General features: G+C 41.2%; 1 protein-coding gene across 3 annotated transcripts in view; it reads right to left on the minus strand.

The window, feature by feature from the left end:
- Positions 1-5158: 5158 nt before the first annotated feature.
- The window catches only part of LOC126249025 (high mobility group protein HMG-I/HMG-Y-like), a 35273-nt gene continuing 23114 nt past the window's right edge, over positions 5159-17317 (minus strand). For all 3 annotated transcript variants that reach the window (XM_049950632.1, XM_049950630.1, XM_049950631.1), the window contains exons 3-4: positions 14451-14600; positions 5159-8531 (exon numbers count right to left, since the gene is read on the minus strand). In XM_049950632.1, the coding sequence (XP_049806589.1) occupies positions 8421-8531; positions 14451-14600 (261 nt within the window). In that variant the 3' untranslated portion in view covers positions 5159-8420. The remainder of the gene's footprint in view (positions 8532-14450; positions 14601-17317) is intronic.

The raw sequence follows: 17317 nt of genomic DNA on the forward strand, positions 1-17317 counted from the left end.
GTGGAACGGCTTGCCATGCCATATCCACCTGGCGCCTCAGTTGGACCAGCGTTCGTGCTGGACGTGCAGACCGCGTGAGACGACGCTTCTCCAGTCCCAAACATGCTCAATGGGGGACAGATCCGGAGATCTTGCTGGCCAGGGTAGTTGACTTACACCTTCTAGAGCACGTTGGGTGGCACGGGATACATGCGGACGTGCATTGTCCTGTTGGAACAGCAAGTTCCCTTGCCGGTCTAGGAATGGTAGAACGATGGGTTCGATGACGGTTTGGATGTACCGTGCACTATTCAGTGTCCCCTCGACGATCACCAGTGGTGTACGGCCAGTGTAGATCGCTCCCCACACCATGATGCCGGGTGTTGGCCCTGTGTGCCTCGGTCGTATGCAGTCCTGATTGTGGCGCTCACCTGCACGGCGCCAAACACGCATACGACCATCATTGGCACCAAGGCAGAAGCGACTCTCACCGCTGAAGACGACACGTCTCCATTCGTCCCTCCATTCACGCCTGTCGCGACACCACTGGAGGCGGGCTGCACGATGTTGGGGCGTGAGCGGAAGACGGCCTAACGGTGTGCGGGACCGTAGCCCAGCTTCATGGAGACGGTTGCGAATGGTCCTCGCCGATACCCCAGGAGCAACAGTGTCCCTAATTCGCTGGGAAGTGGCGGTGCGGTCCCCTACGGCACTGCGTAGGATCCTGCGGTCTTGGCGTGCATCCGTGCGTCGCTGCGGTCCGGTCCCAGGTCGACGGGCATGTGCACCTTCCGCCGACCACTGGCGACAACATCGATGTACTGTGGAGACCTCACGCCCCACGTGTTGAGCAATTCGGCGGTACGTCCACCCGGCCTCCCGCATGCCCACTATACGCCCTCGCTCAAAGTCCGTCAACTACACATACGGTTCACGTCCACGCTGTCGCGGCATGCTACCAGTGTTAAAGACTGCGATGGAGCTCCGTATGCCACGGCAAACTGGCTGACACTGACGGCGGCGGTGCACAAATGCTGCGCAGCTAGCGCCATTCGACGGCCAACACCGCGGTTCCTGGTGTGTCCGCTGTGCCGTGCGTGTGATCATTGCTTGTACAGCCCTCTCGCAGTGTCCGGAGCAAGTATGGTGGGTCTGACACACCGGTGTCAATGTGTTCTTTTTTCCATTTCCAGGAGTGTACTTGTCTTAAAGCCATTGACACTACACAGTTCAGTACCTGAACATTTGCACCTTACATCAGTCACTATGAGCCCTGCTTCATCATAGGCTAGTTGAGACATCACTGCTGTTTTGGGCAAAGGGAATTTGACGGTATCCAATGCAGATACACAGCACTGTGTTCCCAAGTGCAACGTTGGATAAAATATAGTGGTACAGGAGAGTCCAGTAGGATTGGAGAAGCTTGGGGAAACAAAGTAGTTGTGCAACACCAAAAGCAGTACAATGTAACAACTTAAATGTTGTGTTTCTACCAAGTGACACGATTTGACCGTGGCTGGAGAGGAGGGGGCAAGGGAGATACTACAAATCAAACAGTCAGCTGTTGAGGAGAAGCGGTCAACTATACCAATTAGTGTTTGCTCAGGAAAATACATATTATGGTTGGAAGAATGTAATAATTTCCAATGGACCTGTATTTTCCACAGCAAATGATGGTCCAGTATGTGTATATAGCCTGTGTGATCCCAACCCCACATCAGTGTCACTTTACAGTGGCTATGACAGTTTGGTGCTGGATATGTTCCTGTGGACTTTGGTTGGCTTAATACAGGGCTTCACAACATACGTGCTCGCGGAGCAAGCTGTGAGCAGAAAGGTGCGAGCACGGAGCACGCTACCCCCACTACCGGACCAGAGCGGCGAGTGGGGAGAGAGTCACGTAGGGGCACACAACAGCTGCCGCCAGTCAATGTAAATCCGCGTACACCTGCAGGGATATCACTCACGAATTATTACTGTGACAAATGAAACAAAGGAGAATGTACACGTGCCACATAATTTTATTAGCTTAGTGTATGCCTCTACATTCGTATTAATTTGTGAACTGTTACACAATAAAAGGTGTCACTGAAGTGTGGGATTCTCGGTTATCTTGTACTTTTTGCCCTTTACAATTGCGTCTATGTTCGGAGTAATTGTTCTTGTGCATTGTAGGTGCAGCGTGCAGCTTAATTTCGATCAGAAAATGCGTTTCTCAGGCGCGTATTGTTACATTTCTTTGCAGAGAACAGTTGTTCAGAAACATACGTGGAACTGAACGTTGATATTATTGTAGCCGCCAGTTTGTGCAAATGAGGAAATCTATCCTGAGGGAAGTGTGTGTAGAATTCCAAAATGTTTTTCTTGTTCTGAAATTTGTCTCTATATTCTCTGTCACACTGCAGGTCAATAATTTCTAGTTGCAGCTCAGGACGAATCTCTTCAATATTCGCCGAATATGGAGAGGAGAACAGATCAAAATCACTGTCTAGTGCTGTCAGATCTTGAAAGCGTTGATCAAATTCTTCCTTAAGGGCAACTAAACTATCTGAATAACGTTCACAGTCTTTGTGAACATCTTGGATGGATGATAATTTAGGAAAATGAGCTAGATTTCCTGTTTCCAGCTGACTCACCCAAAGTGTCAATTTCATTTTAAAAGCTCGTATTCGATCTATGAAATGAGTAATTAGCAGATCTTTACCGTGTAGTGAAATGTTCAAAGCATTCAGATGGCTAGTTAAATCTGCCAAGAACGCGAGATCACATTTCCATGAAGGCTCTTTCAATTCAGGAACACACGTTATTTATTTCCATGAACATATTTATCTCATCTAATAGGCAAGACAATCGATTTAATAATTCGCCAGGACTAAGCCAGCAGACCTAGCTGTAATAAGGCATAGCTTTTAAATTGCCTGTGTTGTAGCCCATGTTTTCTTATATAATTGGTTGTACGAACAACAACACTCATCACATTTTTTAGAGCGATACTCTTTGCACATAAGTTTTCCTGATGGATCACACAGTGAACGCCCCTTATTTCATTCGGCACGGTCAGTTTTTGCATTTTCTCCTACAACAGCGCAACGAAACCTAATTTTTTCCCTGTCATCGCTGGTGCACCGTCTGTAGACACTGAAACTAAAGAATTCCACGACAATCCTATATTTTCAACACTTTCTTCAGCACTACTTAAAATATCACCTCCAGTTGTTGTGTTCTTCATGGCTACTACATCGAGGAGCTCCTCCCTCACCTGAAGATCTCTATTAACACCTCTAATAAATATGGCAAGCTGCGCTGTTCCAGTGATATCAACACTTTCGTCCAGAGCTAGAGAATACGCCATAAAATCTTTACAGATATTTGTAAGCTGGCTCTGGACGTCATCTGCCATGTCCTGTATGCGACTCATAATGGTCATGTTAGATAATGGCACAATCAGAAACTGTTCAACTTGAGATGGACACAAATGTTCCGCTGCAACTACCAAACATTCTTTTATTAAATCGCCATCAGTGAAGGGGCGCAGGGATTTTGCTAAAAGCAAAGCAATTTTGTAACTCACTCTGAGAGCTGCCTCAGATGATTTTTCTTCATCATCCGATCTTCTTCGGATAGCTTCCTTTTAAGTTTAATAACTTCCTGTGCACGATCTGGTCCATCACATTTTCCACGTCCGTAGTCTTTCGCGTGGTACGACATATAATGTCGCTGCAAATTAAATTTCCTAAAAGAGTTCAGCGTTTTGTGACATACTAAACATTTTGCAGCACCTTCTTTTTCTGCAAACAGATGCAATTCCTCCCAATGGGGGTTGAACTGCGAAAGCATGGTTGGGGTTACAACGGCGACTTCACATGATTCTTAACCATCGAAGTGACTGTTAGAGCTACATAGTCGGTGCGAATTCAATAGGCACGCTGCGGCCCTATTCAAACGTGCGCGAGCATTTCCCCTCCCTCCCTACTCCGCGACCTTGCACCTGCTCGCGAGCACTTGCCTGAGCAGACGCGAGTACTCGCGCTCAAAACCGGCCAGTTGTTAAGCCCTGGCTTAATACAATAGATGGCTGACTTCATTCTGCTCAATATACTCATTACAGATAATGTTTTAGTCTTATCAGTGCAACAACGCTACCCTGTGGGACATCTGTTCCAATGAAGGTCACTCACCAATACACATCAGCTATGATCAGCTGCAGAACAATGAAGTTTTATCTTCAAATGGCTTCCTCTTTCATCAAACTCAGTCAGGAAACATGGCTAGAGATGTAAAGGCCTGACCTTGCACCAATAATTAGATACAAGTTTTGGACCACCACCTCGGCAATCTGGGACGAGGTGGCTGAAAACGCCTCCTCTAAAAATGCAGATGGTCATTGACATGAAAGGGCTTTGGGCAGGGTGTTAACTAATAAAGAAATCATATTGTGTGTCCTTTTGACACCTGGAAAGGTGTTAAAAGGACCTGTTAACTGTTCATTGTTGATTTCATGTCTTATACAGATTCAACAAATAGTAACATACAAACAAAAATCTACGGCTTATATTCAGTTATTTCTTATTGCTGTTCAGCTTGATTCCACCTCAATTACAAGTGCCTTTTTCATGTCAAATCCTAGGAATGACAATGGGCAGGTTTTGTTGCACTTCTAGAGGGTGAAAGTGTCCTTTATTTTTATGAGCAGTAATACAGAGTATGTGAGTGGCTCCTGAGTAACAGGACTGCCAGTTGAAATTTCAGCAACTGATACTCTTTATGCTCTCAAGCATACACTGTCAAAGAAAATTGGAATTAATCAAGTGTTAGAAGTAACGTGATGTGTGAAAAACTATGAAAGTTTACGGTTTAGTGTTGTGTCTATGCCAAGGTTATTAGCAATAGAACCCAAGCCCATATAGCACTATCATGCTCACACACTAGACAGACCTGCATCCAGCTGGGTCATTACCAATGCATCATGGTTCAGTATTTCCATCACAATTCCACACATTACACAATTCTTAGAACATCTATTACCAAAACAAAAGACCCTTTATGACAATACTCACCCTTAACATGCCTGACAAATTTTACACAGAGGATGGATGTTTTTGTTGTTGTTAACATAATTACGAAGTATTTCTGCAACTGCTCAAGTCGGCTTCTGGAAATCTGATTCATAATACATATATATATATCATTTCCGTATGTTTATTTAGAAAAGAAAATGTGCAGTCGATTACATGATCAAGACAATCTTATGACATTTTGATGATTTGTATGCAGATCTTAAAACTACTTCCTTATGTTTACAGTGTTAAAAGTAACACTAAATTTGGACACAAATAACTGATCTGCTTTACAATACACAAAACAGAAATAAATCACGCAAGAACCTGTAACATACTTGTAATGGCATGTCAATTGATGAAACTGAACTGCTTATGTATGCAGCATTAAACTAATCAGTTTTATGTATTCAGTGATGGGTTCAAGCCTTAAGGGTGACACAGACCCAGATGCATGTGATACACTTCTTAGATAGTGAACAACCCAAAAGTTTTCCACTCAAAACTTTTTACTGTTAAGTTTAACTACAGCTTGTACAAAATTCTGCAAAAGATAAAAGGTCTTCTTCATACATTCAAATGTTTGCTACTGATCTAGCACAGAATCTTAAGCATTCTGTGATATAATATACTACTAAAATCTATACATAAAACAGAGTATGGGGCTAAACACTGACTATCAGATTCCTACCAAATATCAGCCTTTAACTACAGGATCCATATATTTTAGTATGCTTCAGTAATGAAACGTTCAGCAATATTGCCTACTTACGAATATCACACACACCTGTTTACAGATCTCTACATGAAAATTAAATGTATGCAGAGAATATACAAGCTGGGAGAAAGGGACAGCACAAGTGTTAGAAACTTTGGTGCCAGTGGCCTCTTTCCCTAACACCAGATTTCGAACAACCACACGCAGCACTTCATTATAACTGTCACCATGACAATGACATACTATAGATCAGATGGCAGCTAATCTAAAAACTTCAATCACATTGCTGATGTTACCTGTAACAGCAGTGTAAATGTACCCCATGCCATACAGACCACAATGTTTACTTTTTACATTACATGTTAAGTACCTGCAATAGCCAATCACACTAATTAAACTGGACTCATTGGCATTATTACATAACATTTTTAGCAACTGGTTTTTGAGGAAACAGTCCTTTTACTTTAGTGTTCCAAATCAAAATTTGCAATTTTTTTAAAGCCTTAATGTCTTTTTGCTCTGAGAGACCAGCCTAACAGATGCCATTACTGGTGTTTTATTCTATGATCAGAAGTATGGTATTTGCATTCCTACATATCAGTAGAGTATGTCTGCTACATAGACAATTTTCAGTGCCAGCGGCATGTGTTTTAAAGCAACATACTAAGGGCTGATATGTTGGATTAGTTTCTCCTATCCATCAATCCATTATGACAAAAATGAAATGCCAGGATTCCAAGTTCTGTAGTTTATTTTCCACAGTTTTCCTGATAGACTTAATGACAATATAGAATTTAAACATTAAAATACTGGTTTTTCCTACTGAAAACAAACAATGGCTGCAAATGGCCTCCGAGTCACTGGTAAAATAAAAAGGCTGAACACACCGATATATCTCTAAACTTGAAAAATCTACACATGATTCCCATTAACGAAATTCCTTTTATATTGCAGAAGCTTAAAATATGTGTGTGATCAATGTTCTATATTTAGTTTCCAACTAGTAGTGCTGATATTCTATAAACTAGTAAGGAAAAATAAGGTGATTCTGGTAAATAACACTGACTGTTACAGTGAATAATTTAAAGTGAAGCAAAATTCCATAAATAAAATACATTAATTGTAATCCACTAGTCACAAAAAGCTGAACACTGTCATTGCCTCTGAATTATCCCCAACATGTAATCTTTTTCTAGATACCTGTGAAACGAAGTAATGCTGTGCACTTCACATTTGCTAAATACTGTAATTCTCATGAGGGAAAATATGCAGCTTCCACGAAAGAATACGGCCAGCACTTTTCACTGAGCTGACAAACTTAAAAAGTCCTTGTTAATTAAAAAGAAATTCATCCTATTCATTGAGATTCTGCACTAACTTACATATGAATACATCATAAAATAAAATATCGCCAGATTCACATACATCTGGGAGGATAAATTGAAACACTATGATTCCTATCAGACACACTTCACAAAATTAAGTGTCATATTGCACACACTACAAATAAAAATTGTCAACATAGTAGGTCACACAAAACAGGACTCAAACTTCGTTCTAAATCCATTTGTATGTGGCAGTGACATGACTGATTATTCTCGACTGTTTAAAAGAATTAACAACTATTCGCAATGAACTAATTCTACAATATAAGAAAGTTGCTAATGAATAACTTCAAATATTTTCAGTGTGTTCATTTAGCTGAGAACTCATCTGAAGGCTGGGATAAAACACAAAGAACAGGCATAAAAAATTATGTATGTTGGTATCTCCCACCCATACTGTGGAACTAAGCTTGGCCACTGTTTATAATGTAATGGAACAGCAACAGTCCTTTCCATGTAATTCCCCCAACATCTTTTGTCAAAACTTTTAATGTTGCCTCATATATATTTACTTATACAAAATGGGTAAGGGAACAACTGCAGTGTTATTTTATTAGAAGCAAGACCAGTCAAATGCCTTGCACTCTCGGGAAACTCCCTAACTTACTTTGCTTGCCTATAGGCATACTGCAACATTAACAGGTACAAATTTCTTATTTTTCACAGGTACACGCATATGAGATTCAAGAACCTGTAAGAAGGAACAAAAGGGGAAAGACAGGAAATGAAACTGTAGTGCACATTATTTCAATGAAATCTAAAATGGAAACCTTAAACATAGTTTTATAAATGGAACAAGGAGCTACTATTTTATGAAAGAACTGTACTGTGTCCAAATGTGTAGCAATGGAGTGAAGTGTCTCCAGGCTCTAATCCATAGTTAAGGACTTATAAAATCTGTACAGTTTAACACAGCCCACACACAAAGTTCAAAATGACAATGTTAAAAAACATGCATAAATGCAGTGAACACACCACCTCCCCTGCATCTGAACTGTCAATTCAGTACACCTCTAAAGACATAAACCTTATGGTCACAAACTCACTCCCTAAATAGTTGAACATACAGATTAAGAGCCCAAGCAATAAACATATTGCCCACTCACAACATAGTACACACATTATCAAATTTTGATCCCAAAGGAAGAGGATTTGTCGAAAATGTTACCACACTGTCACTTGACAAACAGTTCCAAAGAAAACAAATGCACTTTCAAATCTCAAGATTATTTTGATCTAAACCACTTGTCAAGTAGTGTGGGTTATATCATACACTGCTCATTAATCTTCCCCTTCTTCCTCTTCATCCTCATCAACTTCCTCCTCATCCCCACCAGATTCTTCTTTCTTATCTTCCTTCTTGGGACGACCACGAGCTCTGTTGCCAGGTTTCTGTTTGATAGAACATGCAATTTTTCAGTTTTGTGGCAATTTTATATCAAATTTATTAAAATAAATGCACTGCTGATTACATTTGTTAAATAAATTTTTTAAAATTTTCTATCTCAAACATATCAATCAACTGATGGTATATGATAAAACAAGATTGCAACAGTTGTAATTTACAATAATTTAATTACCTACAAAGTCTAACAAGTATATTTATGAATTACAAGAAGTAAATGAAACTTCAATCAGTTCCAAACATTACACCACTCCAATGCCAGGTTTGTTTCAGACAATTTTAAACTCTCAATACTACAAATATTTAGGAGAAGCACTACCCTGACAGGAAAGATACATGTCAAATAGTTCACAAATTTCACTTACAAGAAACATCTTACTCTGGCACTACTTCACATCATCAATTCTTTACAAGAAACCTGTACCTCAAATGCTCTTAAGTCAGTGAAAAACAAACCACCTCTAAAAATCTAATACCTGTCTTATTTTCATAAAAATAAAGCACATATCTTACAGAAAATGGAGTATTTTAGAATTCTCTAACTAAAATATTTCACATAGCTGACTAAATATTCCATTATAATATAAAAGGGTGGCTTCTCAAGTCTGTTAAATTTCCACGAAATAATGGAACATTTTTATTGTGCCTTCACAGCCATTCAATTGTTTCAAGGCTCGTATAAAAAATGTCAACAGTTAACAGCGTACAATTCACTGCCGACAGCAGTCTGAATGGGTCAGTGTGCCGACTGCAATTGGAAATGGAGAAAACTGGGTTTCGTACTGTTAAACATTTTCATTTTAAGGGCTGGGGCACCACACAAATCTAAGCAAAATTGGATGAAGTTCACATGGACTCTCCACCATCATTGAACACCATTTACTTTTGGATTAATGAATTTAAACATGACTGGGTAAGCACCAAAGACAAAGCGCACGCCAGCTGTTCAATTGAGGTCACCACAAAGGAAACCACTGACACAATCCACGATGTGGTAATGCAAGACTAGTCAATAAAAATTCATCAGACAACCGAGACTGTAGGCAACTTAACTGAGTGAGAGTATAATATCCTGCATAGAAATTGGCTATGAAGGAACTGGGTGCAAGGTGGATGCCACGATTGCTCAGTCGACCAAAAGCACATCCGGCACAACATTTCAACACAATGTCTGGCGAAGTTTAAGTCTCAATCTGCATAGTTTTTGCATCTATTTGTGACTGTTGAAACATGGATCCATCATTAGACACCAGAGTTAAAATGGCAGTCAAAACTATGGACGAAGGTTGGTGAAACAGCACTAAAAAAGAAAGACCATTTTCTCAGCTGGTAAGGTGATAGCCACTTCTTTAGAGATTCCACAGAATAATCCTTGGAAAAGGCACAAACATAACTCTACTATTATGCTTCATTGTTGGATCATTTGACAGTTACATTGGCAGGCAGAAAAAAAAGAAGGAAAATACGAAGCAAGGTTGGCACGCAATAAAGAGCTCTTTCACCAGAATAATGCACCATCCCATAAATCAGTGACAATGGAAAAGTGCACTAATTGGGATTTGAATTTAATTTCAATTCACTTGACTTAACCCCAAGTGTCTTCTTCCTGTCCCTGAAGTTTAAACTGGCTTGCTGGGAAAAAATTTCTATCGAATGAGGAAGTGATAGTTTCAGTCAACGAGTATTTTGCAGAGTTTGGCAGAACCTATTTTTTCGATGGGATGAAACAGCTCAATGATTACTGAATCACATATATCCCACGAAGGACATCAAGTTGAGAAGGTGAGCTGCTCATGAAAAACATTTTATTTATTTTTAAACATTTGTATCAAACCAGCCTCATTAGCACAAAAACCACACAATCAAAAGCAAATTTATTACTTTACAAAACAACCGATTTATCAGGTTTTAAAGTAAACCTTATTTCGAGTCTACAACACGAGACTTCATCATGAAGTGATGCCAGTAGTCACTCTGCCACATATCTGCAGGAAACTCACACAGAGAGTGTTATTTCACCAGGTAACAATCTGGTGCCATAAGAGGGAGTAGATATTATCAGCTACCAAAACTCTGCCGCTGAAATATGGGTTGAGTATGCCAACAGGATGACAAATGTGGCCACAGTCTATCAAAACATTTTTTTTTATCTCTGTTCAAGAAACAGGAGTTGTGGTCTTTACTGGTTACAATCCAACAACTTGTACCCAATATGTGATGCAATCATACACTGAGTGTACACTGCTTCAAAATTTCCTGCCAAATAAGCTACTGTTTTCGGGCAATACTTGTATTGACAGCTATGTAAGTAAAACATGACTGACAGCCACTGCTTTAATTCTGCCAGTACCTCCTGCTTAAGTAACTTCACAGAAGCTTTCTTATGTACCTCACCAGCCTTGAGCACACAAAGAAAGGACATTCCAGACAAAAGGTTCAGCTACAGCATACAGGCTGTTTTCAGATTGAATGTGTGTGTGCGCACCAGAATGGAGGTAAAAATATTAGTTTAACACAGCAGCAGCAATAACAGAGTGTGTATGTGCAACTGAGGAAGGATACAGGTAAGTATTTTCACATTAGCCTTGTGGGATCTGAAGGAAATGATTGAAAACTGATTTGCATGGCCAAACAGTGATCCAAATCACTTTCATCCCAACTGCGAAGTGACCTCAGTCAGTACTCTACCACTAAGAATGTGCCATTTTGATGTGTGGGCAGTTTAAAATTCTGCAAGCTCTAACCTAGAATGTCACCATTCATTGACAACATTCTTACCGACATCTATGTAAGAACACTTTACCCTTCCTCACAGCTCAGCACATAAGAGCACTGTTCACCAAAGGCAAGGTTCTGGACAGAGTACTGCACCAGTACACTGCTTCAATATACCAATAAGTGCCAAAACAATGCGCGCGCGCGCGCACACACACACACACACACACACACACACACACACACACACACACACACACACAGGCTGAATCAAAGATTCACCCTTTAACAAATCATTATGCCATGACTAAGCTACTTCTCCACAATATCATTTCTTCTGAAAGAGCCTCTGTAAAACTTGAAGAGTAAGAGTAAGATACTTGTGAAATTGAAGCCATCTAAATTGTGCCTGGACAACTCCGTAGGACAGAGTCCTGTCCAGGAAAATTGAGATTACAGGCTTGAGTCCTTGTGTCCTGCAGTTTCCAACTCACAAGAAGTTTCAGTGCCTTATTGCCATACATACTTCTTTCAGACCAATACCTAATGCACATCAGCTGCACTAAGGTTGAAGTGAAACCTATTAATAATTTATTGTTTTCCCTGTAATGAACCGCTGTGTTCTTCGAAATGTGACCAGTGTACCAAGAGGAAGTTGTGCTTAATAAATCCCTATGGCCAAGTATCCCTGTAAGAGCTGCAAAAACAGTGAAGCAACAATTTCTATATACGACCACTTTATGGTAATACATGTTCATTGATACATCTTCACATTTCATCTTTTGGTATGGTAACTATTACAAAGTAAATTACGACTCCATGCACTTTGACATAATTTCAGTGTGTCTCATTGATAACCATACTGTTTTGCAACACTGCTTTCTCAACTTATTTGATTTGGCTGTGTACTGCTAGGTAACAATTCCTCTAATTGTAACTGTTGGACATCCTGACCGGCTTACATTTCTAATGCCCTTCGGGAATACATTTTTACCGTTCTGATGAGCCATGTTAAAAACAATTACTGACCATCCTTTATGACTAGAAACATGTATCAGAACAATATGACAACTATCTTATCGTTTATAGTTGGTACTTCAACAAAATTATTTGTACCTAATGGGTTGGGATAGTAATAGGAAAAAGGCAAAGAAGTTTTATGTCAGCTCATTAAGTGCTCTTTAATAGTTCACAGGGCATACTATCCAAAGAGAAATCTGGTGTGACTCACTGTTCCACTCAATTTTATTTCTACATGAATTCCACTACAAAGGTTTCATTAATCATATCTCTCTCTCTCTCTCTCTCTCTCTCTCTCTCTCTCTCCCTCCCTCTCCCAATTCCTATAGTCTCTCCCTCCCCTCCCCCTTTCCCTAAATGCCCAATTCATTCCATGGACAAAAGTTGAGAAATTATTCCTTATGTTCACAATACATATAATCCCTTCTTTTTAAAGTTTAGCGTATGAAGTATGATAAGTATATTACTGCTTCTTTCACCTGCAGAATTTATTTTCAGAATGGTAAGGACTAATCTAGATCTGCAACCAATTCCAATAGCAATGAAACATTCCCAGAATGGAGTAGAACGATCACTAACTGCAGTAACAACAGCAATACACTTATCTGAAAGTATGCTACTCTAAGGGCCCTGCCTCACTGGGATGCCACGGCAAGTCTGCTGGCAGACACACCAGACAGAAGAATGAACGCAATGGAGCCTCTCGCACCAGGCAGCACCTGACAGTGTCAGCTCTGCCGGCAGAGTGGACAACACAAGGTTCTGCCAGAAGGCCTGCCACCGGAATACACGATTGCTTATGGCCACTCCCACGTCAGGATGCCAGTAGAGCTGCCAAGCACTACCTGCCACACACCTGTACCTAGTTTTATATGCTCACATGAGCATTATTGACAGTTTTGACACTGAATATTATCTGCGAGATTCACTTGGGACACTACATCTCAGAACTATTCAAAACATGAAGTGGAAGAAAGTGCTGGGAATTATGAGGGTCATAAATGAAGTTCAGTTTGAAGAACAAGTCTCCACATTACAATCACGTTCAAACTACTTACAATAATGCACTTTCTGGACTCTGGCTGGTTGGAGATAGTGGAAATTAACCAATTCTCAATTTCCTCACAGCCACTGTGTTTACTATCCGGGCTAAGTATGTTTTCCTCAAAACCTAAATCCAGACCAAAATAGCACAGCTACCTCTCCTGCTGCTGCAGCAAGTGATGCTTACGGACCAGATACAACAGACATGCCAGAATTATTTTAAAAAATATTTAAACAAAGGAGACAGATTTATAATAACATACTCTTCAAATAAAAACTGGAGAGCACTTCTATGTATACTTTACAGTTACAACTAAAACTGTAAATATAACTGCAGACTACACAGAAGTAGCTGCCAAGTACACAGGTCACTAAACTCTTTTCCTTTACTGAGACTACTTTCCTCAAAACAGTGACTTTTTTTCAGTTAATCTCGGAAGATCTCCACTACCTCGTCAATTGAACAGAATGACGTTATCAGGATACTAGAAAATTTAGCACTGCAACTTCTTTAATCATTATTAAGCGTGTCGAATAACATTACTGTCATGATCAGCAATTAAGGTATGTGCCCAGAAGTTCTTTTTCTGCATTCCCTTTTTATTTTGAACTTGTACACAATGCTTGTAGCTCCTCTTCTGAGCAGCGACTGGAGGCATTCCTCTGGCATCTCTGCTATCATCTTGTACTGTAGGACCTGAGTGCTGTCAAAAGTGCAACCAGCAGACCTGCTGTGGCACCCCAGTGCAGTACTTCACTAAGACTTGGCACCCACAATTACTGACTTGCCGGTAAAAAACATTTGATCTTTCTACCCCCAATTCTCAAACTGCAATGTACAGTACATTCACTTAACAGGGGTAGAATGGTCTACAAAATCAATTGCCCGACAGTTGTAATCTGATGCAGGAGATTCAAATTACATGTTGTTGTTCTGTTTTCATGTATACAGAAATTTCTGCTATGAAGATACTTTCTGAAATCAAGACCTTACTGGTTGGAACACAATTTGGCTATCTAGCTTCCTGTGACTCAAGTAACTACTTAACTAAACCAGTTATAATGTTCTTATACTCTGAAAGAAGAAAAGGCAAGTTAAAAACTAACAAGTCCTAAAATACTCATACCTTGGCAGCAGCCTTTCCTTTTCGCTTAGTGGAGCCCTTAGGCCGGCCACGGCCACGTTTAGCAGGAGTAGCACCATCAGTTTTTTTCACTTCTTTCTTATCTTCTGATGGAGCACGGCCACGTTTTTTGGCTTCCTTTGCAGGAGATTCCTGCATGGAAAGCGATAATTCGATTACTAAACAGCAAACAAATGACATATTCAAAATAATGGACTAATTTTTAAATACAGTTTGAGAAATGACAAGTTTTTGCAACTGCTGCAATGAAAATATACCACCCCACATTTCTATAACACTTTTCTTAGGAAATTCGACAGTGCATAATGCCGTAACACCATAACACTTTCACTGTAAGCATGAGTATAAGCAACTAACTCAGATGTTAGAAACTGGATGCAATGAGATGAATTACTAGAGTAAAATACTGTTAAGTTTGTGTTCTGTATATTTCTAATATCAACAGTTGACCATTTTACAGCTTTTTCCAGAGACAAATTATGGTCATTTTAGTTATGTCTTATAAGTAACAATATGAAAAGAGTATTTCTCATTTCATTTTCTGACATGGGGAGCGTAGGGCATACAGGGCTACTAATAAGCACCTCTGGTTCAGAAGATAACTGCACAAAAACTACAAGACATACAGAAAACAAACATCAGTGCCCAGAGTACCTCTCCAAGTTATTGACCTGGCTTCTTCTGGTTCGTAGGTTGGTTTAAAAGAGGGAGGAAGGGATCAAACTGCTAGGTCATCAAACCCTTGTTCCGAACAACAAAACAGATTACCATGGCTGGCTGACCAAAAGAATAAAAAGGAGAAGCCCGCCACTCTGCAACACATTAAAACCTCCACCCTATAAGCACTAGGGTGGAGGACACAGAAGGACAAAGGACATGCGCTAAAATTTAGATCAAATGATAAAACCCACCCTCACAAATAAAACCTAAAACTATATCTGCCAATGAGGTGTTGTCAGATAAAATTAGTGGCAACGAGTCCGATAAGCAAAGATTTCGTCGCAGGGCAGTCAAAGTGGGACAGTGCACCAGAATATGGGCCACTGTCAAATGGGCGCCGCATTGACACTGAGGCGGGTCTTCACGGTGCAGGAGGTATCCATGAGCTTGGCCAATGTGGAGCCGGCAGAGAACCACAGATTCCCTGCAAGAGGCCCGCATGGAGGACTGCCACACATTTGTAGTCTCCTTAATGGCACGCAGTTTGTTGTGCGTACTGAGACGATGCCAATCCATCTCCCAAAGCTGGAAAACCTTGTGGCATAATAACGAATGCAGGTGAGTTATTGAAATGCCAATCTCCATAAGCATTTTCTGTGCAGCCTGTTTGGCCAGCCTGTCAGCAAGTTTGTTTCCTGGGATTCCGACATCTCCTGTAGTCTACACAAACACCACTGAATGACCGGACCATTCCAGGGCATAGATGGACTCCTGGATGGTTGCTACCAAAGGATGACGAGGGTAGCACTGGTTGATAGCTTGTAGGCTGCTCAAGGTGTCAGTACACAGAAGAAATGACTCCCCATGGCAAGAACGGATGTGCTCAAAAGCACCACCAGCCTTGCAGTGAAACACTGCAGCCATCTGACAAGGAATGCTGTTCAATATTCCTCCATGGACATATGCGAAGCCGACGTGACCATCAGCCACCGAGCCATCTGTGTAATCCACATCATCGCCTTGGTACATGTCAAGAATTGAGAGGAAGGGACAGCAGAGAGCTGCGGGGTGAAATGTGTGTTTTGGGCCTCGTGAAAGGTCCAGGCAAAGCTGCGGTCTAGGTGTACACTATGGAGGTGTACGCAAATGGACCTCAAGAATAGGTGGTAAAGGCAAGGAATCCAGTTCAGATAGAAGGGACTGGACGCAAACTGCAACTGTAAGCCCTCACCTAGGCCACCGATGCAGGAGATGAACTGCCATGGGCGGGAAAAGGAGATTAATTCAAGTGTGCAGGAGAACTACGAATATGTGCAACATAACTGGTAAGCAGTTGTGCACATCTGACCTGCAATGGAGGGGGACTCCAGCTTCCACCAGGATGCTGGTCACCAGACTCGTCCTAAAAGCTCCCGTTGCTAGTCGAACGCCACAGTGGTGCACTGAATCGAGTGAACGCAAAGCTGAGGGTGCCGCCGAACCATAAATCAGACTCCCATACCGAACGCGGAATTTGCTCAGACTCTGCAGAGGGCATTGAGGTACTGCCAGTACTTCCGCTTAAGCTGACAAAAGGTGAGGAAGCCAAGTCAACTGGGCATCTAAAACCAGTCCTAAAAATCGATATGTCTCTACTACAGAGAGGGGATCATCAGTTAGGTAAAGTCCTGGTTCCAGATGAACAGTACAACACCGACAGAAGTGCATAACACACGACTTTGCGGCCGAAAACTGGAAGGGATGGCTCCCTGTAGGTGCTGCTCAGCAACACCAGTACTGGTGGAACAGTACAAAATGCAGAAGTTATCTGCATACAGAGAGGGTGAGACGGACAGCCCTACAACTGCTGTTTCACCATTAATGGCCACTAGAAATAGAGATACACTCAATACAGAGCCCTGCAGGACCCCATTCTCCTGGATAAGGGAGGCAGGGAGGGAGAACTATGGGAGGCACCAACTGCGACACAAAGTACGAAGCAACAGGAAATTCTGGATAAAAATCGGGAGCGGGCCTCTGAGACCCCACTCGTATAATCTGCCAAGGATATGGTGTCGACAGGTTGTGCCATACACTTTTCGTAAATAATAATAATAAAAAAAGGCAACAAGTTGTTGGCGTATGGAAAAGGCTGTTCGGATGGCAGACTCAAGGGACATAATCTTATCAATGGTAGAGCGACCCAGGCG

This window comes from Schistocerca nitens, chromosome 3 (genome assembly GCF_023898315.1).
Source record: "Schistocerca nitens isolate TAMUIC-IGC-003100 chromosome 3, iqSchNite1.1, whole genome shotgun sequence".
NCBI lineage: Eukaryota > Metazoa > Arthropoda > Insecta > Orthoptera > Acrididae > Schistocerca > Schistocerca nitens.